Raw genomic sequence first — 27,053 nt, 5'->3', positions numbered from 1 at the left:
TGAACCGAGATGCAGTCAACTGTGAAAAATCACAAAAGGGAAAAAACAAGTCTGTCTGTAAAAGTTTGGACCTGAACAGCTTCGTCTCGGGCCTGCTTCTCCTCCTGTCTCCTCTGTCTCTCTTCCTGCAGTTCATTAAGGCGTTGTTCATATTCACTTAACTTGGCCAGGGCGTCATGCCTCTTATTTTGGGCTTCTAGAGTGTTGATGAAGGCAATTTCATTGACCTGTTTGGGAAAATATACACGAGGTTAGGAACATGCACAATGTCAATGAAATGAAGCACCTTGAACTCACTTCTTTTGTGAAATTTCTGAACTGTCACAAGCACAATGCACAGCTTTTCAGGGGACTGCCTTCTCTACCTTGGCCTCTTCCTCTTGGGCCTTCTTCACGATTGCCTGGAGTTGTAGCTCTCTCTTAAACTCAGCATGCAACAGCTTCTCCTCCATCATCCTCCGACGCTGCTCCAACAACTCTTCTTTCCATTTACGCACATCCTTCTCCTGCAGAGAATGAAGAGAAAGCGGCAGGAGTAGTGAAACTAGAGGAATTTACGATAGATTCTTCAAGACTAAACAGACAGCGGACTTTTCCGTGTCCACCCTCTCCGGTGTGTCCATGTGGGGATTACCGAGAAAACGCACCACTTCATGAATTTATGTGGTCAACCCAATTCATTCAAGTGCTCACTCATCTCGCTAGGACCTAAAGCGTACAAAACAAACTTCATGAAAGGCTGTTGATTTTGGCCGGGGTTGTCTCTCACGGCTGCCTGCAGCCAGCTGCCGTGGATGTGGCTGGAAGGGGTTATAACATTTAGTGATTCTATCGAGCAGCGTGCTGACAGAAGCTCTCACTGTGAGCAAGACCAAGCTCAGCTTGCACTGAATTTCTTCAGAGCGCCGTTGGTCAGGTTGGCACGGCCTACTTACCCTCTCCATGAGCTTCTGCAGTTTGAGTGTCTTTTCCTCACGAAGTTTGTCTCTCAGCTGCTGTGCCTTCAGCTGTTTCTCCTCGTGTTTCTTCTTAGACTCTGCAATGGTTCTGTCAAAAAATACGGAAACAAAAATCATTCATCTTTTTATTCCCTCCCCCCTTCCTATGAACTACTTGCACAGCTAGGTCACGAGGGTTTGTTTTGACATTTCGGATCGGACAAAGGAGTTTACTCTCAGGATGCCAGATGAAACCTTTATCAAAGTAAGAAGAATGTATTGACGACATTGTACACTTCTGCTAAGAAAGCAACAAGAAAGAATAAAAAAAAAAAGACCAATAACAAGAAAAAGGGAAAAGGTTTCTGACCTTTTGCGCGACGGTGAGGACAATTTCTCGTGCATGTGGATTCCATGTCCAGGAGGCCGAGCAGGTTCTTCTTCTACCATGTCTCCCCACGAGGTGCTCTGACGCCACGGTTCTCGGGCTACAGAACAAGCAACCATTCACAACAAATAAATAGGGGTGCAACTTTCGCTTCAACAAAAGTATTCCGTATTCTGTACTTTGTATTTTGTCGCCCTCCATACCATCAAAGTCTGCCAGCATGTCACTCCAGTCGATATTAACTCCACAACCTCCACTGCTGATGCTAGCCTGTGGTGAAGATGTGTTTTTTTTTTCCATCACTTCAAATTATATGTAAAAATGCAGTCTGGGATATTTTTTTCCAAATAACTGGCAAAGCAAAGGCACCAAACGTTAATGAGCATAAATATAAAAAGGTAAGACCAATCTTACAGAGAAGTCACTTTCATTGTCAGTCTCCAGGTCGTTGTTCTCTGCCTGAATCTCTCTATTTAGCTGCTCCTCTTCGGCGATGGCACTCGCGATCGCCTCCTCGTTGGCCTTTTCCAGACGGTCTGCCAGCTCTTCTTTCTTGGCCAGGACCTCTGCCATTGACTGGGGCTGAACACCCCATCACACATGCAGATATTTAATAGTTCATAAATGCTACGTTATTTTAAAAAAAATACATTTTATTATAGATATGTGTGTATGTGTTGTAAACTATGTGACCAGAAAATGGAAATCACTGTTACAGTGATGCCATACAGTATATCCTTGTAATTTACTTTTGTAAAAGTCACTTAAGAGGGATATTTCATATTCATCCCCTCCAAGAGGTATATTAGGAAGACAAAATACACTGATGGTGTGTAACACATTCTTAAGACACCGGAGACACTGCAGGTGTTTTACGTCTCTGGTCACTTAGTACATAACACTAACAGGTAACCTATACCCGATGTAAACAAGCTTATGCCCCATTTAGATTTGTAGAGAGGTACGTGATTTTAAGAATCAGAGGAATGTCACATAAACCCATTCCAAATTTGTACCACACAACCACCACAAGTATCACGAAAGGGGAAACAGTCAAAAGTCATGCAGGGCGCGACGGTGAGGATGAGGAGATGGTGGAAGGAGGCAACTGGTGGTTCTGCTCTATGAAAGTGTTAGTTTACTCAAAGGGTTTTAAGGATGTTCGTGGCACTGCAGTGATAAGGGGAGACTCACAGATAACTCCAGGGAGGCAAGTGCTCTAAAGCAACTGCTACAGCTGTATTTGACTTTAATATGGGATTCGTATGACTAGGTTAAACAGCGATGGGTGTACATTCTAGGCACATGATGACCTAGATGCAACTATAGCAGTGAAAATCAAGACCAATAATTCTTATGCTTACATATTCCACATCTGAAGAATGAAAACAACGTTTTACACTGAGAATTTTTTAAGTGACATATAAAACTAATGCAAGTTGATAGATTACTTTTGGGCAACACCCTAGGACTACTTGCCTGAGTACAAAGCCCACCTACTCACAGCTATTCTTAACGGTAAATGGTGCTATAACAACATTACTCAGAGCTGTGCAATCCTGCCCGAGCATTTAGTCTGGAGGTTTCTTAGGATCGACTTTGTTTAGACGGTGAAGGACTCTTGGGGATCCCTGCCCTGTCGGCCCTCCCCTCCCTCTGCTCCTCCATCTCTCAGCACTCACAGTAGAAAGCTCTGTGGGATCCAGCACACTCTCCAGTTTCACCGCTGCCACGGGAGTCTCGGCCTGTCCTGGAGCAGATGTGGCCATGCCCTGTGACGCGCCTCCCTCAGCCCCAGTGTCCCCAAAGGCCAACAGAGCACTGAGCCCATCCGTCTGGGGTAGGTCTATGGATGTTGTAACGGCCAGAGCGGGAACTGGGACTGATATGGTAATGTCTGTTGGTGGGACAGAGCCTGCGGATGGAGAGCACTCTGAGGCTTGGGATGGGGTAAGAGATGGTACGGGGGGAGGCGCGTCTTCACAGGGGACGTCGACACACTGCCCTGAGTCTTGTACACTCTCTGCAGGGGGCTGCACCAACAGTCACACACAAACTTAAGTAAATACATGCATATTTCAAGCAGTTCATGACAGTAATAAAGAAAATATACATATAAAAATCAGTCATTAATCAACAACACGCAGATAAAACACAAATCATGCAGGGAGGTATTGGGCACCATGGGATATTGAAATGCTCTAAACATCTAGGTATGATCAAATTAGGCAGATAAATTGGAAATACAGGGATGCATTTCTATATCAGCCAATGGTTGTAACACACTCCAACCAAGTGCGTCTTGATGCATCTGTATTTATTTCATGACAATGAAAATGGGCCTTTCTGCCTCTGCAATGTCAGCGTACAAACAATCGTTTCAAAGCTGATATGCCCGTCTGGGTGGTCTGCCTATTAATACCATGGAGCCCAAAACAAAAACAAATGCGGCTGATAAAATGATCTAGTGTTGCACTGCTCCACGTGAATAATTTATATCCAGGGACTGCTCAGGGAGTAAAGACGTCACAAGGTACTCAACATCAGTACCTCCATTATGTGTCCATTCTCTGGACGTTCAACCTCCTCCGGAGGGTCAGGCCCCGCGGGGATTTGCTGCCCAGTGTCAGTCTGGGTCGCATCCTTGTCCGGAGGACACTCAGCACAAAGCTGTTGCTCTTGTAGTGGCGGCAGATGTGACGGGTTACACTTGGCGCTGTCCTTTTTTGGGGCGACATGAACCAAGACAGGACTGACCTTGGCAACTATGGCAGCAGAGCGAGGTTTGGCAGTGCGTCCTCGCTGCACAGTTTCCCAGCCCTCTGCATCTTTTTTACCTGAAAACACACCGTGTTCTCCATAAACAGATGGAAACCGATTCAGATCACATTCTCTTTTGAGGTCTGCAGTGGGCCTTCATGGGTATTTCTTACCAGGTTTTTCTGCGGGGGATGCGATGGGTTGACTGGAACTATGGACAGACTGAGTGCACTTTACTCTGTCTGCCCAGCTGGGGCCTGTGTGGGAGAGCCGAGCTGCAGCCAGTGTTGATGGAGGACCACTGCCCAAGACACACACACACACACACACACACACAAAATGAGAAAAAACAAATGAGCACCTGCACGGTGGTGCCTTCATTGTCAACAGGTAGAACTTTAAATCTTACTGAATCCCATTTCTGAGCCGCTTCTACTGTACTGCTCATCGAAAACAACCTGCCGAAAACAGTCTATCTAACCCCTCCCAGTAGGCTCCACTCTGAGATAGCACGGAACTGTATTGTACAACAGGCCTCAGTCATGATCAATATCCATTTCCTGCTGTATCAGATTACAGAGTAGTGCACATATTGAACCGATGCTTCAGCAGTCTTTAACCAACACTTTCGTCTACACCTTCAAATGATTCTGTAGCTTAAGAGCGAGGGCCTCAACAAATTGAATTAAATGATGGCTCCTCCATCAGCAATCACTGGCTGTCTGGTTGGATTTAGTCTGCACTCTCTAGCCTCTGAAACAACAGAGCGCATCATTGAAACTATTGACATTTCTCACACATGTTGATTTAAAAATAAAAAAAGAGTAGGCAAAGAGCTCTTACCTAAAGTTAAGGGCGCGGCGTGCACCTGGAGAGGGTACCATTCTATCTGAAGTTGGACTTGGCATCACATGTCGTCCTGGAGACATCTTGCGCACCTCCCAAGCCAAAGAGGTTGGCCTGAACAAAGTGAAAGTGCCACACATTGCTTAACATTAAAACTAATTATAGTTTCTGTTGCTAAACAAGCACAGACTTGACTCACACGTTTGGTATATGGGCGGGGTGTCGGATGTTTGCAATTAATGAAACTTAACAGTTTCGGGTTGTCTTATTGATTAACAGTACACTTTAAATGAACAAACTGGGAGGTGGCACTGGGAATTTAATTTCTTAGTCAATTTACGGCTGCAGTGGTCACTGTGTTAAAGAGAAGCCAATAAACTCATGGATCTCCTTGAATTAAAGCCAAGACTATTGATCCATCTGTGTTTGCGACTCAAAGCCAGGGACCACCAGCACTCGCAGTTTCACCGCAGGGAGCAATTCAAAACAGGGAATGAATGAGACTGAGAGACAAAGAAAGGCACTGAGAAAAGAGTAACTTAAGATCACCTGTTCTGGGCATCTGTTTTCTCCAACTTCTCCTGAAGCTGGATCCAGTCTATGAGGGCTTTGAAATCCCGAACATAGTTGTCAAGCATCATCAACACCTCCTACAGACAGCAGTTAAAAAAAAAAAGACAGATTAAAGATGCAATCCTCAGTTCAAAATGAATAAAAACTTTTGCAGGTATATCACGAAATGTGTTTGACATTTCCCCTGAAAAAAAAAAAGATAATAATAATCTACAGGCAATGATTTAAAAAAAAAAAGAAACAACTGAAAAAGTCAGCCCTACTGTTCTTAACTTACAAAAAGAAATGCCACGCACACATTTTTCCACCTCAAACCAATAGGTATGCATTTCAAAAGGCCTCTTGAAAGCCCAAATTTCATTGATCAATTCAAAATGACAAAGGAGACCTCGTAAAGTCTACAAGCTTTGCCTGAAAGCAGGAGCTGGCGGTGTAAAGGGAACCAATTCACTGCTTTTAAGGAAGAACAGAGAGGGCACATTCCTTACAACAAATGCCTATTATCTACACTTGGATCGAGTCACAGAGTTGGTTATGCAGAAGTGGTGGGCTGCGAGGGCCTTTTTCCCAGAGCTCTAATGAAACAGACACAACTGATTGATGGGGAGCGTGAAGGGAGTGGTAATTGAGAGTAAAGCTTCACAGTGCTTTTAGTTAATAGACAAGTCAAGCCAGTGAAAGATGTGTCCAGCAGCAGGTCTGCTGATTGGGCCTGGTTAACTGGGAAAGTCCACCGCTGTGGTCCAGCGTTCATTTGGTAATGAAGGCCAAGATGGAGAGAGATTTGCTGACCCTTGGACAGATAAACCAACAGTGAGTGAAAGCAACATCAATGGAATTTCTGCATGTTAACATCCACATCTACCCAAATATAACCCACGCATAACACTTCATGGGAAATGACTGATGAATGTTTAACCTTCAAGAGGCATTGCCATAAAGTAATGTAGACAGTAAAAGCCCTTGGTCCATACATTTAGACACAAATGAACAGCACAGCCGTGTCCAACCAAGGTGAACGTTATTGACCTCAAGTAAATTATTTATCCTTCTGTATTTTCACTTGAACCACTAAGACTAGAATAATCCCTTTCATTTAATTTTCAAACGATATAAAGCCTCCACGCAAACTAGGATTCCAAGAAGCTTTCCCGCCTGCTCTGGGCTAAAAACTTTTTTTTTTTTTTCAAAAAATGTGAAGCATTAATAAAAAAAAAAAAGGGATATATATGATCCATTCTGGTGGGTGAGCCATTTCAATTTGAGAGGGAAAACAGAAGAGGTCAGCACCCAGGTTCTCATTCGAAATTACATAATATATTACAGTAACATAGCCTCGGCTGATAATTGGGCATCACTTCCTGGCAATGATTACGCTCATACGTTTTTAGGTGGAAAATGGTGGGCTGTTTGTGTGAAAGCATACAACGCAGGCTGCCCACAGCTACACTGGGGGATTGAGGCTGAGGGAAATCAAAGCACTCTGCTTCCCCTCCAGATGACTCCATCATTTATCAGTGTCCATTAAGCACAAGCTGGGTGGGATAGGGGATTAAGAACAGCACCCGGCTTCATGCCCATTAGACAGCATTAGAGTTTACAGAGAGACAGCGGTACGAGGGAAGAAAAAGCTGCCTGTTGTCTGACACATGACAACCGACAGCATGCTTATAACACCACAGGGAGCTGCGGCGTGGCACTGACACCGAGTCAAGCGCGACCACAGGGAACTGGGCTGCAACGTTGACCGCAGGCCATCACCAGAACCATGCAAAGCATAACGCAGTATGGCAGATGAGTCAATAAAACACCAGGAAAGCAGTATCATGTCAGAATGCCCTGCAGCAAAGTCAAAGTGCCACTTTAAGACTGCACCAAAACAAAGCCCACACTTGCACAACACAGACGATCAAGTCAGAAATTATGTGAAGCAACGTCCTTTTTCTGAAAGTGCTGCACAAACAGAAACAACACACGTGCAATACATTATCCAGTCAGCAAACCCAAAGAGAGAGGCCTGTCATAATTGCCTCGCCAGTGAAGCTTTAGAGAGGACTTTTGACACAAGCGGCAATCAGGAGGAATGTGATTTGTACATGAGAGATTTTGTTGTGATCTCAAGGTCGCCCTCTAGTGTTTAAGATTCCTATGACTTTACAGTCTGTTCAATATGGACAGAAAGCTCCTGAACCCAGAAACTGAATTCCTACTACCTTTTACTTAAAAACAGACTAACCTTGCATTCCAAGACGCTCTGATCAGATTCACATGTGACATAAATCTCATCCACAGCCCGGCGCAGGTTGTCGAAGAGGAAGGCCCAGTAACGTGCTCGTAGGTCCACTTTGCGGGGCTGTCTGACTTTGGTGGGGCTCTTATCTGGCCCCTTGTCTAATAAGGATCCAGCTATGCATTTATTTTCCACAACGGCATTCTGTGAACCCAAAGCATGGAGCCATCATCATAGGAACAGAGAAGAAATGTTAAATCCAATATACCTCAGTTACACAGTTAAATAGCTGCTGGGTGGGTCAGCTATGAGCCATTTTATTAAGATCAAAGCATTTAAACATAACAAGACATATGAAGATTATGTTGAATGTCTTGTAACAATTACAGTGGTTTTAACAAGACTAAATCATTTAATTCCAAGCTCTAAAACAGGAGAGGAAGGCAGGCAGCTGCTGTACACTCATCACTGCTCCCCTTTTGCCAGCCGTTTTATTAACTTTTTAAAGACTCACTCACATAATGCAAAAACACTGATTTAAATGGCTATCGTAGATGCACTTGCATTAAGTTTGTTCTGCAAGAGGATAGAAGTATGTGTGATAGAAGAAAGGGATGCAATAGGTTGGTGAACAGAGCCCTCTAGTGGGCGATAATGACATTCCAACCTGCTTTTTATTCTTTTGCTGTCCAGAATTGATCCTCTGAGACCGAGAACTGCCGCTGGAGTTGCCTTTGGACTTTGCTGTGTGAATAAGGAGTACAAGGACAAAAAAAAGGCTCACATTTAGTTACTGATTAGATAAATATTCGAGCCTTAAACAAAGCTAAAACATCTGTCAAACAGAAAGTCCCAGAGTTCGACTGTTGTGGCGGTTTCTCTGTCGACTAAAGGTTGCCATCTTTGCAGACCTCTCCTCTCCTAGGTGGCCTACTTTCTCATTCATTCATTTTCTTATTCTTCCACAGATGCACTTATTCAATCATCTGTAGCGCTCCCATTTCCCAAGACAGAGTGACATGTTTTTGAAACCATTAAATATCTAAATGAATTGACTCACACATCACAGCCTCCATCTAAACTTCTATGATAAGTCACTTTCATTTCTTAAAGAGAAAAAATAAAAAGGATACATCAATTACAGATAATGCAAAAGGCTCTGCTTGAAAAATAAAAACGAACAAAAAGTCGAGATGGAAAAGGCAAAAGTAAAACCTTTTCACACAAGGGTTGTGAAACAATGTTGCAAAAGTTCATTTTGTTAAATAGAATTCCTTTTTCCAGTAATGCTCCTCGCCCTTGATTCAGGTATGCTGGTAAAAGACAGAAACAGCCATTGTGTGCACAAAATTTGTAGCTCTGTCAGGAACAGAAAGACTATTGGACAGAGAACAACCTATCCTTTGCAAGATAACATCAGTGAGTTTTATAGTTAGTTTGTCAATCTATACTCCAAAGACTAGAGTTCCAGTTTGTGCTCATGCATCTACGAACCTCACAGTCCAGATGTCCATTGAAGACACTGGAAGCCACAGATTAAGTGTCATAAAGACACCTTAAAGCGACTGCTTGACAAAGACATATTCTAAAATGTGTGTTCAATCAAGCTTGACCACATTAAAAGGTAGGGTAGGAGATCCTGGATTTTGAGTCCAGCGAAGCTGCATTTTGAAAATACACAGGTAAAAAGTCCCAACCCCTTTCTTCACTTTGCCCCCGAAGGCACGCCTCTAGAGTACATGAACGCGCACGAGCACGAAGGAGCACGAGCGCTGTTCTGACAGCAAGCATCGATCGTTGCCGTATTTAGTATTTAGTTTATGATAACTATATGTTTAATAATGCTAGGTGCTAGCCAAGCTGGCTCTAGTTTAGCTTCCTGCCAAGCTTCTAGACGCGTAATTCGTTCACGGAGCAGGGTACGCGCACAGGGGGAAGGAGGGGGAGGGAGGAGCAGATTGCAGTTTGATAGACGGCATCAGTATCCAATCATTGTGAACGGACTGTTTTTCCTAGATTGTACGTTCTAGAGGCCACTAAAACTTTTCATATTTGTGTCAAAACTTTTAATTAATTGGTTGCAATGGGGGTGTGAAGAGTATTTCAAGCAATATGTAAAAAAATGTTCCAGAAAAAGATCCCCTACCCCGCCTTTAATTCACCCTCTGCTAAATACTGCATTTGCATTATTCAAAACACACAGCACTTCAATGAATAAACCTCTGTACAAAAGGGCAGGGGCTAAAACCCTTCATGGCTTTAGCTCTGTTACCCTGATCTTTGTACCGGCCTCGTGGACAGGGAAGTTGAAAACAACTCACCTCAACCATAGTGGACCAATTAGACATTCTTTAAGTTGTATATAACTCACATTAGGTTAGAGAGGATGCAACACTAACCCTAGTTAATACTGTACCATGTCGCTTACAACAGACAAACAGACTTTTCTTAGAATGAGTGCAAATATTCTGCTCCAACACTTTGTAATCATAGGTGAGTTGGAATGATTAAGTAGATCAGACAGCTTCTCATTGATCGCTCTCAGTCTGTGACATTGATGTTCAATCTGATGGAATCAGTGTTAACATGATCCCTTCAGTTGTTTTGAGAATCTGGGACCCTACATTGACCATAAAAAAAGAAAAATAAACACCTAAGAACAAAAACTTCCCAGACAACGCCACCAAAGAGAGCTAGTCGTGTTATTTCCAAAAAAGAAAAAAAAACGAGCAGCTGTTTGCAGAGCGTGTGTTGGCCTGTTGAAAACATCCTGGTGTTCGGCATCTCAGCCTGTTGAGATAATTGGACTAGCAAGGGCTGTAAAAGCTGCGTATAAAATAGGAGTTGATTTCAAACACCAAAACATTTGTCATAAAACCCTGGTGTGAAAAAGAAATCTTGACCCATTTTTAATAGCTTTGAACATAAGCCATTGTACTTGTACAGGACATCTCTGACAGATGGAAAAAAAGAAAGAGCATTTTCCACCTTGCTGGACAACAGATTTTCATACTCGTCTGTATTCTAATTAACAGCATTAATTAGCAGCACTTGTAGCATCACAGGCTCTGAATGACATTGTCAAAAGCAGTGACTGTAATGCTCTAAACAGGTAACCAAACATAGAGATACGGGGTGTCACATCTAAATCAAACATATGCAGGAACGCCTGCAGCATAAATAGCATAAACTGAAAGTTTGTTTTGCATGCAGCGACTAACCTTCCTCCTCTTTGTTCTCCAGAGGCACACTCCAGGCAATGAGGTTTCGAGCCGCCCGGCCCTCTTCGGCTACTATCTTTCGCACTTTGTCATGGCTGTTGGAGCGCTGAAACGAAGCCTGCGGGACAAACGGCAGACTTCATGATCAATTATAGGCTCAGAACAAGTTTAAACATTTAAAAACAGACACAACTTCTTATTAAATAGTTACGCAAGCTTTGTCTCTTGCCACCAAGTCTGGTAATGTTTAAGTTGTTGAAGTTATCACACAGCCAAAATTTGACATAGCTTAGCCCGCAGCACTGCACATTTCCACCTTAGTCAAATAATAATAATAAAAAAAGATACAAAAGGAATACAACCGTCAAACACACTTGAATGACTCAGAGCATTAAAACGAGTAAGACAGTCCTTCACACTGAACAATCTGGCTTCATTTTGATCCATTATGCACACATTCCCCATCCTCAAAACTGAAAATGGTTTCTGATGTTTGCACAAGGCAAGTTTTATTGGTCTGTATTTTTTTTTTTTTTTTACATTGAAACCTTCAGCTTGTGGCTCTAACCCCCAGAAGGAGAAAAATGGGACAATATTCAGTCTTTAGTTTCCTTTCCTTATTTTTTCCAACAGTTGCATGAGCGTGCCAAGCAGAAACACAGCCTGAAACTCAAGTGCTGTTGCTATGGTTACCTCCATTTTAATACACTTCGCACAGTAGTAAAAATCAAATGTTCTGCAGTAAAATGTGATTTTAATTGCTCTCGCGGTGGCATGCACACAAAGAAAAAAGGAAATCTCAAGAAAGGAAACCAACATAACTCCATTTATATAAAATGAATCCTGAATTCTAATTTACACCACAAAGGAGGTTAAAAGAAGAGTACACAAGTGACAAAATTCAAACATAAAACAGAGAACAGGTAAGATCGCTGAGTGTTTGTGGTAAAAGGAAGATGCACCAAATAGTGTGCAGAACAAGCTAAATGGGAAACTTTGGCTTATCAAGAGCACTAAATTGCTGTTAAGAGTGACTAGACTGAATCGAAAGACTTCCAATTCGAACCACGTATTACATAATGGTGCTTCAGTCCCCGTCCCATCCCTGCAGTGATGTTGTGAATCGGGACAGAGGCAACAACTCTGCAAATCTGGAAGAGTATGGGAGAGATCTGCTGGCACAGGCTGTGAGAAGAAACAGCCAGAGGCAGAAGCTCTGAACCCACTCTATGCCCAGCATGCATCATGGTTGACCTACACATTGGATATGCATCAGTGAACTGGACTAAAAGCCCGGGTGAAAAGTATACTGTGAACACAAATGAGCATTATGAGACTGCGCCCTTCATCTATGGCACGTTAAAGTGACCTCTGGCGAAAACAAAAGCATCTGCCCGCATCACTGACTCACTGAGAAACAAACATTTTTCATTTCAGCTCAAAAACCTCTGCAAAAATAATACCATCTCCATTTTCACAATGCAGTGAGTACATTATCACATACCGTGTGGTCTACTTTTGCCGTTATTATCTTGTCACAAAATATTCTGACTTTGGGAAATCTGATTACAAGACAGAAGAGAAGCAGACAGCCAGAGGTTTATCAGTTTGGATCTTTCATCCAAAAAAAAAAAAAAAAAAGCATGTACCACTTCTGCACTCCCCTTTCTAAATTATTCAATAGAATATTGACTAAAGTCCAGACCTAATTTAGCCATTTTACTCGACTAAAAGATGTAGTTTCATTAGTATAGCTACGTAAAACAAGCGTAAAACTCAAGAGGCACTTCTCTGCTCAATAGCTTATGAGTCATGGAAAAAATTGTTCCTCTCTTTTCCAGGCCCTCTCTCAGTAGAACCACTATTCGGACGAGCCAGTCGCGGCAGAATTATTCTCCTGCCACACATTACGATGAAAAGATGAAGGGGGTGATGTCTGTCGTATCTGAAGCTTTGGGGGAAATAAAGCATTAAATGTGCTTGAATTTATGTACGATAATGTGTTTATTTCAAGGCTAACAGGATAATATGACCAGCTCATTAGAAGTTACACATGCAGGAACAGCGTGCGTGTATTTATCTGATACTGTTTGATGTTCCTAAGGGAGAGACACAGATGACCTACTTTTGGTGAGCAAAATTCTTTACATGTCAAGTGGCCTGGCCTGAGCTTTATTCTGGCAAGTGGAAAAAGACGAACAAGAGACAAGAGAACGCCAACTACAAGTGCGCCAAATGGAGCAAAAAGTACCACCGAAAAGCCTTTAAATGTTACCTCTGTATTTCCTGAGCTGGGGCACAACTGGATGACTGTGTTTTTTGAGAATACCTTTTCTTCTCGACTGATGACTATCTGTGCAGCAGCCTGAGGCAACAAGGCTTACAACATTGTCTTGATCCACTTAATCAGCTGTAAACAAGCTGTCTCCTGAGCTGCTCCATGCAGAAGTACTGTGGAACCCTACTTCTGCTGTACTATATGGCCAGGCGGTTTGTCCCCTGTGCACTACGGGGCACATTTATTTTCTAGACTTTGCTAAGTAAGGGACATGTGTCAGATTCCCCTCCTGACAAGGTCTACATAGAGACAAAAGTATCAAAACAGCAGGGAAGCACAAGCTGATTAGGAGAGAGTGAACGTCAAAAAAATAATGGATACATACAGAATAGAAGTAAAGTCTGTAAGCAGGTTCCTCGTCTTTATCCACTCCTGACATACTCAGCAGCCCACTCCATGCAACCTGTTCTCCCTAACCAGCACCGCCACTTGTCCAAGGTGACATCGTCGTCTGACAGGAGGCCCAAAATAGAGTCCTACTGTGAAGTCTACACTGCTATAGCAACTTGCCCAGCTGTGTTTAGTTCTCTCTCAGAGGCGGCTGTGAGAGACAAGAGCTCAATAGCCCGTCAGTCCTTCCCTTTCACGAAGACTATTCTCTCCAGAGCTCCGTCTCTGTAATCTAGCCTGAGCCTTCGGCACTCTGCTGAGTTAGCAGCCACTTCTTAGGCCCGGCGCGTTGCCTGCCACTCTCCTCTGCTCGCCACTGTATGCCGCTTCCTATATTTACAGCTCCTCTCCAATTCTCTCCCTGCTCTGCTCAGAGCCCCCACTCTCTCTGCTTCTCATCTCTCACTCCACTTCTGCCACAACACTGCACAGTCATGTGCACACAGAAGACCTGCCCCTCTGCCCCCCCATCATGTACTGCCAGAGATGAGAGTATAGCTGCAGGGTGACAGAGACAGCGAGCGCTGACACACTGTATAAAGCACATAGGGATGCTCTGAATCAGACGGGTACGGTGGAGCAGAACATGCTCACAAAAAGAGGAACGCAGGACAAAAAACTTAAGAAAAAGAAAAGCCGATTTTTTTAATTTCACTCTTCAGCTCTCCAAAACTGCTGTGCCTCCTGAAATGCTGTCTTGTTTTGCCATTTTTATCTGAAATGTTGTTCTGTTTTTAGTTGTTGTTTTTTTTACATATAAATACTGTGCTTTATCATCTTGTGATATGTAATATTTTCTATAATACATTTCCACTTTTGCCGTCAACTGTTTCGCTGTCATCGTTTTTATTTTTGATCATGTATTGTTCAGTGTTTTTAATAAAGTGGCATTTCATAGTTTGTCGGGTTTTTTGTGTGAAATCTGCTTTGTCAAAACTATGGTATGGGAAAATTTACCATTTTTCTGTATTAATGTTTCACAAAATGGTGTTTTCAGTGCAATGTGATGGTTTTTACAAATGCACAGGAATCCTGCAAAAAGTCTTCACAAACAGACACAACAAGAGAGGTGAACACAGATTTGCACCCATTACTCCCATGTTAGTTTACACAACATTTGATTAATTGTTGCATTATCACTCTAATGATGACATTTCAACACATTTATGCACAAAAATCACGATCAATTAGTGTCATCTCAGAAATCTAGGATTAGCTGTTTTTAACAAAGGTACTGATGGATGGGGAAACAGCTAAGGTACTAGGGAGGTGCACCAGAGCTGATAACAGCACACCTATCATGCAAAAGGGAAGGTGACCAGAAATATTTCAATCTAAAAAATCGTAGAAGCTAGTTAGGTAACCTCACTCACTTACATCCAGCTAGCTTAAATTGCATCGGAATGTCTATGATTGTTCACATGAACTGCTATATTTCAGCTATTAACAGCGATGTCTTGCTTCTTACATACCTTCGTTTTACATGCACTCTTGCCTTTGCCTCCTCCATGCGAGGAGCCAGAGCTGTTGCTGCCAGACCTTTCCCTACCGTCTCCACCTTGGCTAATTCTCGGTCCGAGACGGTGCTGCCCGGCGCCACGCCGTCGCCCGTCGTGTCGGTTGTCTTTGGACATCTAACAGCCTTGTATGAAATGCTCGGTCGGTGAAAAAGATGAGGTCTGCGGACAAAGCTGTCTTCTTGTCAACGGTGATGAGCAAACATGTCAGATAAATATATGACAGTAGGGACAACCTAGCAAAGCAGGAAGTCTATTGAGTTTACATTTGTGACTGGCGTGGTGCTCGTCCAATAAAGTCACAGTGGCATGGCAACAACACACGCGCCAACCAGTCACGTACTGTATAATTTGGGTCAAAGGGTGGTACAGATTTTTTCTTGGGCGGGACTTGTTGTCTTCCATGGCAACCATGAGGATCGGGCGGGACGTTCACAGACGGTCGGTTGAGTTCACAGTCCGCGTCAAGTCGTGTTCAAACGTTTGGAAAATCACAAGTGACAGAAACACGCCTTCAAAGTAAGAGCACGTAGGGGAAATAGTATTTTTGAAACGATTAAAAAAATAAGGCAAGTTGCTTCCACACACAGACACAGAATATTACACATTATTTCACCAGCCATCTTCTGTACGCAGTCTGCTTGCACTACTGCTATTATGCCAATGCCTATAATAATAAAAACATTTTACATAAAATTCTACCAGTTGTTCTGACCATTTCTATATTTATTTTGCATTAAAACTTTTATTTTATAGTCCATACCGGAAATTTCTCTTTCTATGGTGCCAAAGACGCTTGTGTCAACACTTGTATGGAAAACTTTCCACAGTAATGGTATTTACATTTTTCTGTTTACGATATATGTCTACTTTGTCGTAGATATAGCACTCTAATCATGGTTGCGTTGCATTTAGCTCACTTTTGTTTTTTACGCTAACGCTGTCGGTGCCTTCCTGTACTCCTGCCTGTCAGAAAAGCATAAACGGTTCTTAATTAGCAGTTATCACCCTCCAGTGTTTCACTATGCCTCATACCTTTTTGTTCCTGTTTCTCACCATCTCAAGACGCTGCTGTCAGCTGCATATTTAGAAGGTTTTTGTTTTAACTTCCACCTGCTGGCCACCAGATAGCACAGTTGCATTGGGTATATCAGTCTACGGTGTTTTCAGTGCTTTTATCAGATACTATTTTCTCCTAATTCGCTGTTTATTATTCAGCAGATGGCACACGCTACATTGTTTGTCTTGCTGCTGCTTCAGTTTGGATTTGGACAAGGCACCCATAAACATGAAGATCATTACATCGACCAGCAGCACAACCCTGACCACGACACGACTATGTTGCTGGGAGATGAGGTTGCTTAATGTTCTTGTTCATTTTCTTGCATTCTTCACTCAGCATCTTCTCGCCCTTCATCTGACCTATTCTATGAAATTCCAGACCACGGAGGAGATCAAGAAACTTGGCCCGGCAGAGCAGAAGAAGAGGATGTTGGAAATTGTAAATAAGATTGATACAAATGGTGATGGTCTTCTAAGTGCAGGTGACGTTATTTTTCTGGCAAGAAAGAACAAAGTTCCCAACAGTGATGAAATGTCACTCTAAATGTTAAGTGTGTTTCATCTTCAGAGGAGATCACCCTGTGGATTCAGCATGTCTACAGGAAATATGCTCTGGATGATGCAGCGGAGCGTTTCCGCGAGTTTGACATCGACAAAGACGGTGTAGTAACATGGGAGGAATACAACAGTGTTGCCCACGACCAACTTATTAATTTAGATGACAACACCATCCTGGAGGACCCAGAGCAAGAGTCTCTCAGACATGTAGGCAAACTTTAATCGTTGGCTTGCACACCATATCACGGCCTAATGTAAGCGTCTGACCTTAACACAGATTCACATCCCTGTTAGCTCCACCTGAAGGAGAAGAAGCGCTTTGATTTTGCTGATATGGATGGCATACCTGGCCTCAGTGTAACAGAGTTTCTTGCCTTCACCCACCCATCTGAAGTGGATTACATGGCTGTGAGATGAGTTTAACTCCTACTCCTGCACATCCTGATGTATCCCATCCATTAGTATCTGCTTTAATTGATTTACCTTCTACCAGGATTTTGCCATTGAAGATGTCTTGAATGAATACGATACAGATAGAGACGGATTCATATCTCTGAGTGAGTTTATCGGAGACGTGCGTGGTGAGGGTAAGACTCCAGAGGTTGTTCAGAATCATAAACAAATTTTTTTTTTTTTCCACCTATGCAGAGGTAACGCTTTATTTTTTTGTTTGTTTAACAGAAGATTCCCCTTCACAGTGGGAAATCGAAGAAACGGTGCGATTCAAAGAGCTCTATGACCAAGACAAGGATGACAAGCTGAATCGTGAGGAGCAGCTGCGATGGGTTGCCCCAAATAGCTACGGCTCAGCGAGAGAAGAAGTACGATTCGGCAGATCCATCGTGTGCCCAGATTTTGTCGGCATAAACAAGGAATTCAATTGAAAAGAAATCAGACTAAACCAATAACAATAATAGTTGTACATTTCATGGTCTTCATTGATCACATCAACTAATCGCTCAGAGCGCAGGCTGGAAGAATCATCTGAATTTGTTTGGTAGCTCCTATGGCCTCGTTTAGCAGCAACAACCTCCTTTGGACGCAGACCTCCGTGCAGATTTTAATGGGAGTGGTGGTAGAGTAAGGAGGATTTTTCTCCTTCTCACAAAATTGTTCAAGTTCAACAATATTCCTGAGACGTCATCGTCTCTAACAGGCCTCTTCAGGCCACGCCATAGCATTTTAACTTCATAAGGAACAAGACTCTCAATTTTAAAGTTGCTGCTCCCTGTGTGTTTGAAGCCATCAGGCCCTGTGGTAGCAAAGCAATCACAAACCACAATGCTCCCTCAGCCATGCTTCACACTTTTAATCAGAGTGCTGTCTTTCTTTTAAAAGCACCAATCATAACCGTTGCTTTTGTTTAAGTGGGCACGTGACCCTTTTAGCAGGCTGTAAATAATTCTACAGATGTTTCACTGTTCTCCTTGAGTTGTTTTTCTCCAGTTTCAGAAATGCATGTTTGCGCATATGCTTTGCAGCCAGTAGCACCAGTCCTAAATTATCTCCGTTTGCTCCAAGAAATCCTCTCGTAGCTTTTTGTTTTCAAGGTTAATGTATCTAAATAATGGCTCTTGTAAGGTTTTGTGAAGGTTGTTGCAGTGTTGACCAATGAAAGGGAAGACTTTTTCAGTGAGTAGACTTTGTTTGGCTGTACACTTCATTCCCATCTAAACTTGAAGCCTGCCTCTAAGTGTCTTTCAGAGAGGATGTTAGTTCAGAAGTTCAAACACATCTTCCAGCCTGGACTGTGAGGGATCAGTCGGCGTGTTTGTAACTGCAACATTACTCCTTCTTTTTCTTCAAGCCTGCGGCATGTTCCTTTAGCTGTTATTTGGAGGCATTTTATTTTATTATTTTATTCATTATAGTCACTAAATTATCTTCCTTGATCTGCTTCCCTGCCATTAACAGGCCCTTCACCTCATCAAAGAAATGGACCAGGATGGAGACGGGAAGATCTCAATGACAGAAGTTTTGAAAAACCAAGAAACTCTGATGAACAGCGAAGTGACGGACTATGGCAGACAGCTGCATGTGTCACATGACGAATTATAAATGTTTTTTTATTTTGTGTCGTTGTCTAATTTGTCTCCCTGTGGATTATGACGATGGAGCTTATTTCCTTTTTTGCAGTTGGTAATGTTGTGACTCATCTTACAGAAAGCTGGTGATCATACACTTGTAATTTTTACAGTTACATTGTATTGTAATCACCAATGGTAATGTAATGCAGTAGTTACATTGCTTGATAGTGGGTTGCATAATGTGGGAAATGCCTGTTATTGTTCCAGCTCTACATGTAGTAAGTGTGCTTGAAGAGAGTTTGATTTGAAAAACTTTAATGACACAAAATACACTTTGTTGGAGTTCAAACTGAGAACCATTTAAAAAAGAAAGTGGAGTTTGTCTCGATCGATCTGGCAGGGGTTATTTTAACGGCATTGGCTGTCATTTCACTTGTGAGCTCAGTTGTGATAACTATTGGCATGTAGCAGCTCTTCCTCATTTAAATCAAATGACTAAGTGAGCGAGAGTTGCTGCATGAGCGCTTGTTTCCTGTATGTGCCTTGATCCGTTTTACTTGCAACACGCTGCACTCTGTTACACAGCTGGGGGCTATAAAGTGAGATAAAGTCGAGTTCTCCGACAAGGACTATTTTTTTAACCACTTCCACGATGACTTTACAGTTTAAAGATGAATTCTGGGTGAGTTTGTGTAAATGCCATTCATTTCTCTCTTTCTTTCTCAGTTTTTATTTTTATTATGTTCACCTTAAAAGTAACTATGAGTCTTGCTTAACTGTGAAGTCCGTCTTGTATACAGTGTTTTCACTTTAGTGAATTAAACTGTATTCATACTCTTTCACTGAGTCCAGATGATTTTTTTTTTTTTAAATCTGTGCTACTTGTGCATTACGTTATCTTGACTTAGTCTTAAATTATTAACACTGCTTTGTTTTTAGACTTTTAGTTGTGTTTATTTCATCTTTCCTTTTTTTTTTTTAAATATCTCGGTTGTGTTACTGTTGTGCACTGGTATAAAACCAAGCGTGTCATGCAAATTAAACTTTTTTTTTTTTTCCCTGCCCAACTGTTCTATTGTCTATAAAAATAATACTTCTCCACAGTGAGGTTATGATGCTGATCATATCATTTACTGTTGATCAGGCCTGCCCACGCGCACACCTCAGACTTTCTGTCTCCACTTTAGTAAATTTGAATGGTACCAGGAGCTGGATGTTCGAAAAAAAAAAAAAAACGTTTAACTCATCTTCAGCTTCAGTTAGCGGTTTGAGGTTGTGTGCCCCACCCCACCCCTTCCTATTTTCATTCTAATCTCAGCTTTCATATGTAGAAATACACCTCATAATGTTTAACGTGTGGGGACTTTTGAGGCCCCCAGCCACACTTAGTTGTTTCCATTCACGATAAAGCATGCAATGCTTTCTATTTTACTTCAGACAGGATGCAACAATACCTACACATGGAAAAAACAAATAATCGTGAATGAATAATAGAAACAGTTTGAATGAACGCCTTTTTTTAAAAACGTGTGGTGTCTGGGTTTTTGTGTTTATAGGGAGCCGACTTCATCAGCAACGTTGGTTATGACACTATTATTCAAAGACTTAATGAAGGTCGGCGAACATGCAAAGACATGGAGGAGCTCTTAAAAATGAGGTTGGCTCACTTGTTTCTGCTCAGATTTACCCAAATGTAAAACACGACCGCTATAAACTGTGGTTCTGATGTGTCTTTCTGAATTGTCAATGTAGGGCATCAGCAGAGGACAAATATGGAAAGGAACTGGTCTCAATAGCTCGCAAGGCGGGGTTCTTGTCTGAGATTTGGTAGGTGTGTGTGGGTGCATTTGACCAGAAATGTTAATAGCTACTCACAGTTTAACAGTCCTGCCTCATAAAGCCGATACATAAGATTTAAGCATGTTTTGTGATGGTCTGTTGTTCATTTTGCTTCTACAGCACTGTGAGGGCATCATTTGATGAAATGAGAAAAGGTAAACACGAGATGCACTATAGACACATTGATTCACTATTTCTGGAGTATTCATAGGCATCTTCGCTTTATCATTTCGGTTATGTGCCCTTAGTTGTATATTTTTGTTGGTTTTCCAGAAATTGAAAACATAGGAAACTTGCACATTCAGCTGTCTGGGCTCCTAAAGGAGGAGGTGAAGAGAATGGAAGAGTTCAGAGAGCGACAAAAAGAACAGAGGAAAAAGGTACACGAGAGACTTTCGTCTGTACTTTTTGCATAAAGAGAAAATTTTAAAGAGTTGCCTTTCTCTAACACGATTGTTCTCGCCACGTAGTTTGAAGTTATCATGGAGAAGGTCCAGAAGACAAAAGTCTCCCTCCACAAGAAAACAATGGATGTAAGGCCAATTCACGTTTTCATCATAACAGACCTCAAAGATTTGCAGTGGTCCTTGTTAACTATTTAGAAAGAAAATCATATTCTCTTTCACCAAGAATATTACATATTTTCCATTAACATGATTGTGGCAGTTGTAAACCAAATGAATTACCAGTTTCAGTTCAGCTAACCTCTGCTTATATTTGCAAGAAAATGCCCTGAAGTGCAGCTCGGCCATTTTTTGCTGAAAGATGTAAACTTACATTGCTTTATGTAGTTTCTAGTGTTGAAAAACTTCAGCTTTTTTTCTACTGAGAGGAAAGACGTGTCTTTTGTTTTTCCTGCTGCACACACGTAACATCTTTTTCTCGACTCCACACCTCTACCCTTGTTCCTGTGACAGTTTCAGTGTGCTAGTGTCAGTGAACAAACCACTGATGTCATAGTCTCAAAAGGGTTTCTGTTTTCTGCTCTCAGTCGAAAAAATCTTATGAGCAGCGCTGCAGGGAGGCGGATGATGCGGAGCAAACGGCTGACAGGCTGGGCAACACTCCCACCGCCACTCCTAAACAGATTGAAAAGGTAATTGTGTTGGTGGTATGACTCATCACACCCCCAGCTCTGCTATTTCCTCTTAAAATCTAAACCAGGTTAGTGAATCTGTAAACATCCGTAAAGGGCCGCGAAATTATATATTATTTATATTATATGAGACACGAAGTAGAGTCACATTTAAAGCACATGACTTCTTTCACAGTGAAGCTTAAATATCTGAATCGAGCAACAGTAAGAAAGTTTTACTTTACTAAAAGCTTAAGCGTCGTGAAAATACATTACGTTTCAGTCAAGTGAAACAACTCATATTTTGAAGGGATTCGTAGTAGTTACCATGTAGATGCCCCCATAATTACCTTACTTTTAGAATGTAAACCCCTCAAGTAAGTTAGGCAGTGCATTTGTTAATGATTTGTTTGATTGGCCATTAATCAAGTTTTTTTCTAGATCTGTGTTCATTTCAAGACATTTATGAACCAGTGCTGATGCAGCTTGGTTAAATTAGTGTCTCAGAGTGTGCTCTCAGGTCACGGTCGAAGTAGTGATTCGTGCTGTTGCTGACTGTCAGCAACATTTCTAAAAACGAGCAAACTGGATTTTGTGAAAAGTTGTGGAGAGGTGTAGTATGGCCAAAATAATAACTATTGTAATTTAGTCTGGATCCAGATTACTGCTACTTGCATGTATTGGAGGATTGTCTTTCACAAACATGGACAGTTCACATTTCAAAGTTAGTCAGGAAACAGTCAATTATCACATGGTTTCAGATTCCTTCCTCCCATCTGTTGCTAGCTACTACTCACAGAACTGAGTACTGTAAAGAGTTATCCAAGGGAACAAAATTGATTAAAAACTAAAAAATAACCATTAAAACAACTAAACACTTGGCTCCATAGATAAGAGTGAAAAACATAGGTTTTATTGTTCTTATCACTGGGCCAGAGGGAGATTAGAAACACTCTAGCATTGTAACGAAAAGTCAGGTTTGCTGATGTCACTCAACCCGCTTTAACCCTTAACTTCTGCACTAAAACCCAAAAAAAAAAGAACAGAAAAAAGTTGCATTTTTATCATTTCCTTGAAGCAATAATAATCAGGATCAATGCATTTTGCACAAATGATTGGGGTGACACTTTGTGGTAAAAGTGTGACACATTTTTTTGAAGTGTGAAAAAGACTTCCTTTCTTTTGGCATTACATACCTAAACCAAGTTTTAGAAGCTAGTTTCACTTCTACTAAACTTACGACAGAGTGCAGTCGGCAATCAATGTGCCAAAATTCTCATCTGCTAGCCTAACCAGAATTGCTGCAAACGGAAGAGAATCACAATGAGATGCATTTGTGAAAATGAATTGCGATAAACAGTGTTTCCTTCTGTTGGGTGGAATTAACCCAAATAAAGCCAACGTGTCGCTTTGTGTTTCTCTCTCATTTTCTTTAGATGAACAACAAATCTAAACAGTGCAGAGAAGCTGCAGAAGAAGCTGGTGAGGATGAATTGATTATCAAGTCCAGTGAAATGCAATAAAAAAAAAAACGTTTCCTGTACGAAGCTGCTGTGGTGAACTTCTCTTTTTTCTGGGGATTTCAAAAATAGTTTTAACACGCTGCATCTAAACTCGCAGATAATATATGTAAATGGCACATCAGAGCCCACATGTTCCATTTGCATGTGAAATGCTTCTGTCATCTGTCTTTAGAGAAACAGTACAAGTCAAACACTGAACAGCTTGACAAGATCCGTCAAGAGTGGGAATCGACACACATCGAGACGTGTGAGGTATGACACTAAAAGCTGAACTTCAACTCTTCACTTATCAAAATGTACATACAAAGACCCAGAGCAACAATATCATACTTCTGTCTAGTCGGTGAGGATATGCAATACTTCCCTTTAGCAGGCAACATTGTGAGTCACTGATCTGCAAAACTGTTTCCGGGCAACAAAGTCTCCCTTTATGTGATAGCATCAACAGAGCTGAAACAGGCATTCACCAACGTTAAGCATCCCTCCTGGGTCGGCATGCTCTCACACACACATGCACAGGCACAAACATAAAACACCAACCGCCAGAGGAAAGCAGAAACCTGTGTACATATGTGGATGCCATGAAGCATTCAAATGCATAGAAACGCACAGCTTTCTTTGTGCTGGAAACTGCCCGCCGCACTGTTTTCTAGGTTCTTTACCAGTCTGCCCTTAAACTTTTTTTTTACAGAGGTTTCAGCAGCAAGAAGAAGACCGCATCAGTGTAGTGAGGAATGCGATGTGGGTCCACTGTAACCATTTATCAATGCAGTGTGTAAACGATGATGAGGTGGGTGGTAATCTTTATAAACACGAACAGAGTGAACAGACGATCAGAGAGCAACTACTTCAGAATTCTCTTTGGAACAACTTTCCTTGCAGTGTTATGAAAATGTGAGGAGAACGCTGGAAAACTGTGACATCATCGCAGACAACAACTGCTTTGTGGAGATGAAAAGGACTGGCTCAACACCCCCCGGTAAGCCCTAAAACCTCCAACCTTCCTGATTTTGATTTGAATATGTTCCACGTTGAGAGCTCATTTAAATATTATCTCGCGTCTGGAGTAAACTTTCCTCTGAAAAGAGCAGGGTTTTTTTTGTTGTTGTTTTAGTTTACTGAATGCTCTTTTCACAGCTCCAATTGAATACCAGAATTACTATGAGAGCAATGCTTTGTCTGAGAGAAATGGCAGCGCTGGATTTGCAGGAGGAGTCATAAAAAGGTTGATTGTTAACAAATGATGATCACCATATATCTGCTAAATATAATTTGGGTACTTCACTTACTTAAACCTGTCCTCAACTTTTAGGTTTTCAAACTTCCTGCAGGGGAACTGCACCGGTGGCTCCAAACAGAACATTAACGAGTCACCCGCACAACCAGCTGGTTTTGTACCTGCAGGTAAAGTTATCCCAACCCTTGTAATTAATAGATGATGACAGATGTGACTGAGAAAGCCTGTTGATCCTGACAAAATATGTGCACAAAGTACAAAGTTACCTACTGTAGCTACTACTCTTGTGTGTGGAAATATTTTTATTTTATTTTTTGAGGTAGGAATGCTAGTTTGAGAGAAAAGATGTTTTGATTCAGTGTCAAATAAATACAGAAGTCTGCATTTTTGCTTTCTGAAGGCAAATTTTAAAAATAACGAAGGTTAAAAACTAGTGTTTGGCAAGACGTATTCAGAAGTGCCAACACACCATTTTTTTATTTTTTTTTTATTGGAAATTCAGTGCCAGTTAGTAAGCAGAGATGTTGAAATGAAACGCTAAATTCAACAGATGGTTCAGCTTCTGCCTCTCGAAACAGTAGAGTATGAATGCCAACCTGCACTTGGGGTAAAAGGAGTATACAGCGAGATTGAAATTAAATAAAATTTTTACATCTTTATGTATGGCTGGCACTATATGTCCCTCGTATAACGGCGTTTGGCCCAACAACGCCAAAAAAAAACACCCCTGTTTTTAAACTAGTCATTTACCAGTTGTCAGTTGGTCTGTGTAGATTCTCAGTCACCCAGGTAATCCTAAGGGCTTGAATAAACTGAGAACTGAAGAAGCCCCTCAGATGAGAGGTGAAATGTCTTCAAGAACCAAGAAGAAGTGCAATCTCACTTATTCAAGCAGATAGCATTTCGTAGAAAACCCTCAAATATATTCCTGACTCATGATGTATACTTCCTGTGTACTAATTCTGCATCTACTGAAATACTTTCTGAAATTCAGAAGACAGTTACTGCTCAGGTCAAGAAAGCTGCCCTGATCGGAGTGGGCCAGCCCAACTGGCTGCTGTTTTTTACGTGAAACCAAAAAAAGACTTAATCAAATAGGATTCTGCTGGCTATATCATGAGGGTTTATTTTGGTTCTTCCCCTGGTCGTGCTTTACCTCTCCACCAAGTTTCATGAAATTCACATTACTGACAGATGATCACATACTACTTCCTAGGAAAAAGATTTTTGTTGACGAGGGAATACTTTAGCTGTGTGCTCACGTTAAACAGAAGGGTCGGGAGATGACTAGATGGTTTCTTCGGGTAGTCAGTTCTCTGATAAGATATTCCTTGATGCAAATTGAAAATTGCTGCCCACCGTAACTGATTTTCTTTTCCTCAGCAGAACCATCAGAGGGTGTATATGCTTCCATTCCTGGATTTCAAGGGCCCCAGCAAAGCACTATGGAGTACAAGGCTGTGTATGACTATGTGGCACAGGTCCGGTGCAAGACAACAGATATCAGAGACATTTTCACATGTCCTAATTGCCATTAGTCTTAAGAATATTCTACTGATTGGTTATGTCTGTCCTTGTTTAGGCAGACGACGAACTTTCGCTATCTGTGGGTGACGTCGTGTTGGTCACAGAGCAGGGTGTGGACGGCTGGTGGATGGTGCAAAGAAATGGTTTTACTGGTCTGGTTCCAGGTTCTTATCTTGAAAAAGAGTGAGTTTTACCAGACGGCATCATGCAGGAAGAGCTGGGAGAAAACGCTTCACTTTCTTTTGTAAATTGCAACGGGCTTCTCATCTGAAATAACCTCGCATCACTACTGCATGTATCATTGTACCCCTTCCGAGTAGGATCCTAACATTTCAAACTCTGACATCTCCTGGTGGTAGCAATATAAAAAGACACTGAGGCCGACAGCAATGCATATCCTGTGCATTCTTCTTTAGAATGGCACCAACACATTGCCCCTCTTACTAGCAACAAAACTTATGAATTTATAATAATGATAAAAAAAAAAATGCAAATATAATGTGTAACCCTTGTATGTAGTGTCATATTTCTGTTCCTCACTGCTTGTGTTGAGTGCTTCTCATACCATTGACAGCCGGGAGATTTACTGATCTTTTGCACAGGATCATGGCACTAATGTTAACCCACACTCAGTCGTTTTTTTCTTGTAAATATGATTGTCGTGCAGAGTGTTCGATTCTCGTTGTCGGCCTGCTCCTTATTTATATGAGAAATCGTCGCCAGTATTCTGAAAGCGAGAAAATATGAAACGCCTGTGAAGTGTCTATTCGTATTTATTCAATATGACAAATAAATGCTTCTTTATTTAGTTTTTTTCTCTTCACACCAAAACCTCTGCCTTCAGACCGTTCGCTGTTGTCTCGTTCGTGGGCAGTTTATTGCAGCAACGGCTATTTTCAGGGTGGATTATAAGAAGAGCGTATCGGGCACCATTTATGGGTCATGTGGCCGATTAGTCACTTCTCACAGGTCTCTGGTTACTCTGCAGCGAGTAGCTGCTAAGT

General features: G+C 41.7%; 3 protein-coding genes across 9 annotated transcripts in view; 2 read left to right on the top strand and 1 right to left on the bottom strand.

Moving 5' to 3' along the window:
* scaper (S-phase cyclin A-associated protein in the ER) overlaps window positions 1-15,435 on the bottom strand; it is a 58,661-nt gene extending 43,226 nt beyond the window's left edge. Inside the window, exons 1-15 of one of the 4 annotated variants that reach the window (XM_075469857.1) lie at window positions 15,157-15,435; window positions 10,957-11,074; window positions 8,403-8,479; window positions 7,742-7,939; window positions 5,482-5,582; window positions 4,930-5,046; window positions 4,260-4,387; window positions 3,877-4,163; window positions 3,009-3,359; window positions 1,741-1,908; window positions 1,530-1,596; window positions 1,309-1,426; window positions 936-1,047; window positions 366-506; window positions 72-227 (exon numbers count right to left, since the gene is read on the bottom strand). In XM_075469857.1, the coding sequence (XP_075325972.1) occupies window positions 72-227; window positions 366-506; window positions 936-1,047; window positions 1,309-1,426; window positions 1,530-1,596; window positions 1,741-1,908; window positions 3,009-3,359; window positions 3,877-4,163; window positions 4,260-4,387; window positions 4,930-5,046; window positions 5,482-5,582; window positions 7,742-7,939; window positions 8,403-8,479; window positions 10,957-11,074; window positions 15,157-15,318 (2,301 nt within the window). In that variant the 5' untranslated portion in view covers window positions 15,319-15,435. Of the gene's footprint in view, window positions 1-71; window positions 228-365; window positions 507-935; window positions 1,048-1,308; window positions 1,427-1,529; window positions 1,597-1,740; window positions 1,909-3,008; window positions 3,360-3,876; window positions 4,164-4,259; window positions 4,388-4,929; window positions 5,047-5,481; window positions 5,583-7,741; window positions 7,940-8,402; window positions 8,480-10,956; window positions 11,075-12,460; window positions 12,481-13,619; window positions 14,025-15,156 lie in introns of those variants that run through there. The other 3 variants (XM_075469858.1, XM_075469860.1, XM_075469859.1) reach the window with 3 other exon arrangements.
* Window positions 15,436-15,968: 533 nt separating this feature from the next.
* rcn2 (reticulocalbin 2) lies at window positions 15,969-19,687 on the top strand. Of its 3 annotated transcripts, none has more exons than XM_075469850.1 (8): window positions 15,969-16,036; window positions 16,423-16,557; window positions 16,643-16,745; window positions 16,832-17,028; window positions 17,116-17,229; window positions 17,315-17,408; window positions 17,503-17,642; window positions 18,736-19,687. In XM_075469850.1, exons 1-8 carry the CDS (start codon window positions 16,034-16,036, stop codon window positions 18,877-18,879), a joined length of 930 nt encoding a protein of 309 aa, XP_075325965.1. In that variant the 5' UTR covers window positions 15,969-16,033; the 3' UTR covers window positions 18,880-19,687. The 3 variants fall into 3 exon arrangements, with proteins under 3 accessions (XP_075325965.1, XP_075325964.1, XP_075325967.1); XM_075469849.1 differs by having other exon boundaries at window positions 15,972-16,036; window positions 16,420-16,557; XM_075469852.1 differs by lacking the exon at window positions 15,969-16,036 and adding an exon at window positions 16,271-16,294.
* On the top strand, window positions 19,447-26,857 carry pstpip1a (proline-serine-threonine phosphatase interacting protein 1a). Of its 2 annotated transcripts, none has more exons than XM_075469848.1 (15): window positions 19,447-19,530; window positions 20,405-20,505; window positions 20,601-20,675; window positions 20,808-20,842; window positions 20,961-21,067; window positions 21,158-21,220; window positions 21,679-21,783; window positions 23,199-23,244; window positions 23,458-23,537; window positions 23,977-24,075; window positions 24,168-24,264; window positions 24,423-24,510; window positions 24,598-24,689; window positions 25,909-26,003; window positions 26,105-26,857. In XM_075469848.1, the coding sequence occupies exons 1-15, from the start codon at window positions 19,501-19,503 to the stop codon at window positions 26,234-26,236; spliced, it is 1,245 nt and encodes a 414-aa protein (XP_075325963.1). In that variant the 5' UTR covers window positions 19,447-19,500; the 3' UTR covers window positions 26,237-26,857. The 2 variants fall into 2 exon arrangements, with proteins under 2 accessions (XP_075325963.1, XP_075325962.1); XM_075469847.1 differs by having other exon boundaries at window positions 25,906-26,003.
* Window positions 26,858-27,053: the final 196 nt, after the last annotated feature.

This window comes from Odontesthes bonariensis, chromosome 7, assembly GCF_027942865.1.
Source record: "Odontesthes bonariensis isolate fOdoBon6 chromosome 7, fOdoBon6.hap1, whole genome shotgun sequence".
NCBI lineage: Eukaryota > Metazoa > Chordata > Actinopteri > Atheriniformes > Atherinopsidae > Odontesthes > Odontesthes bonariensis.
The sequence above is the reverse complement of the archived record's forward strand: the minus strand, read 5'-3'. Positions and strand labels throughout refer to the sequence as shown.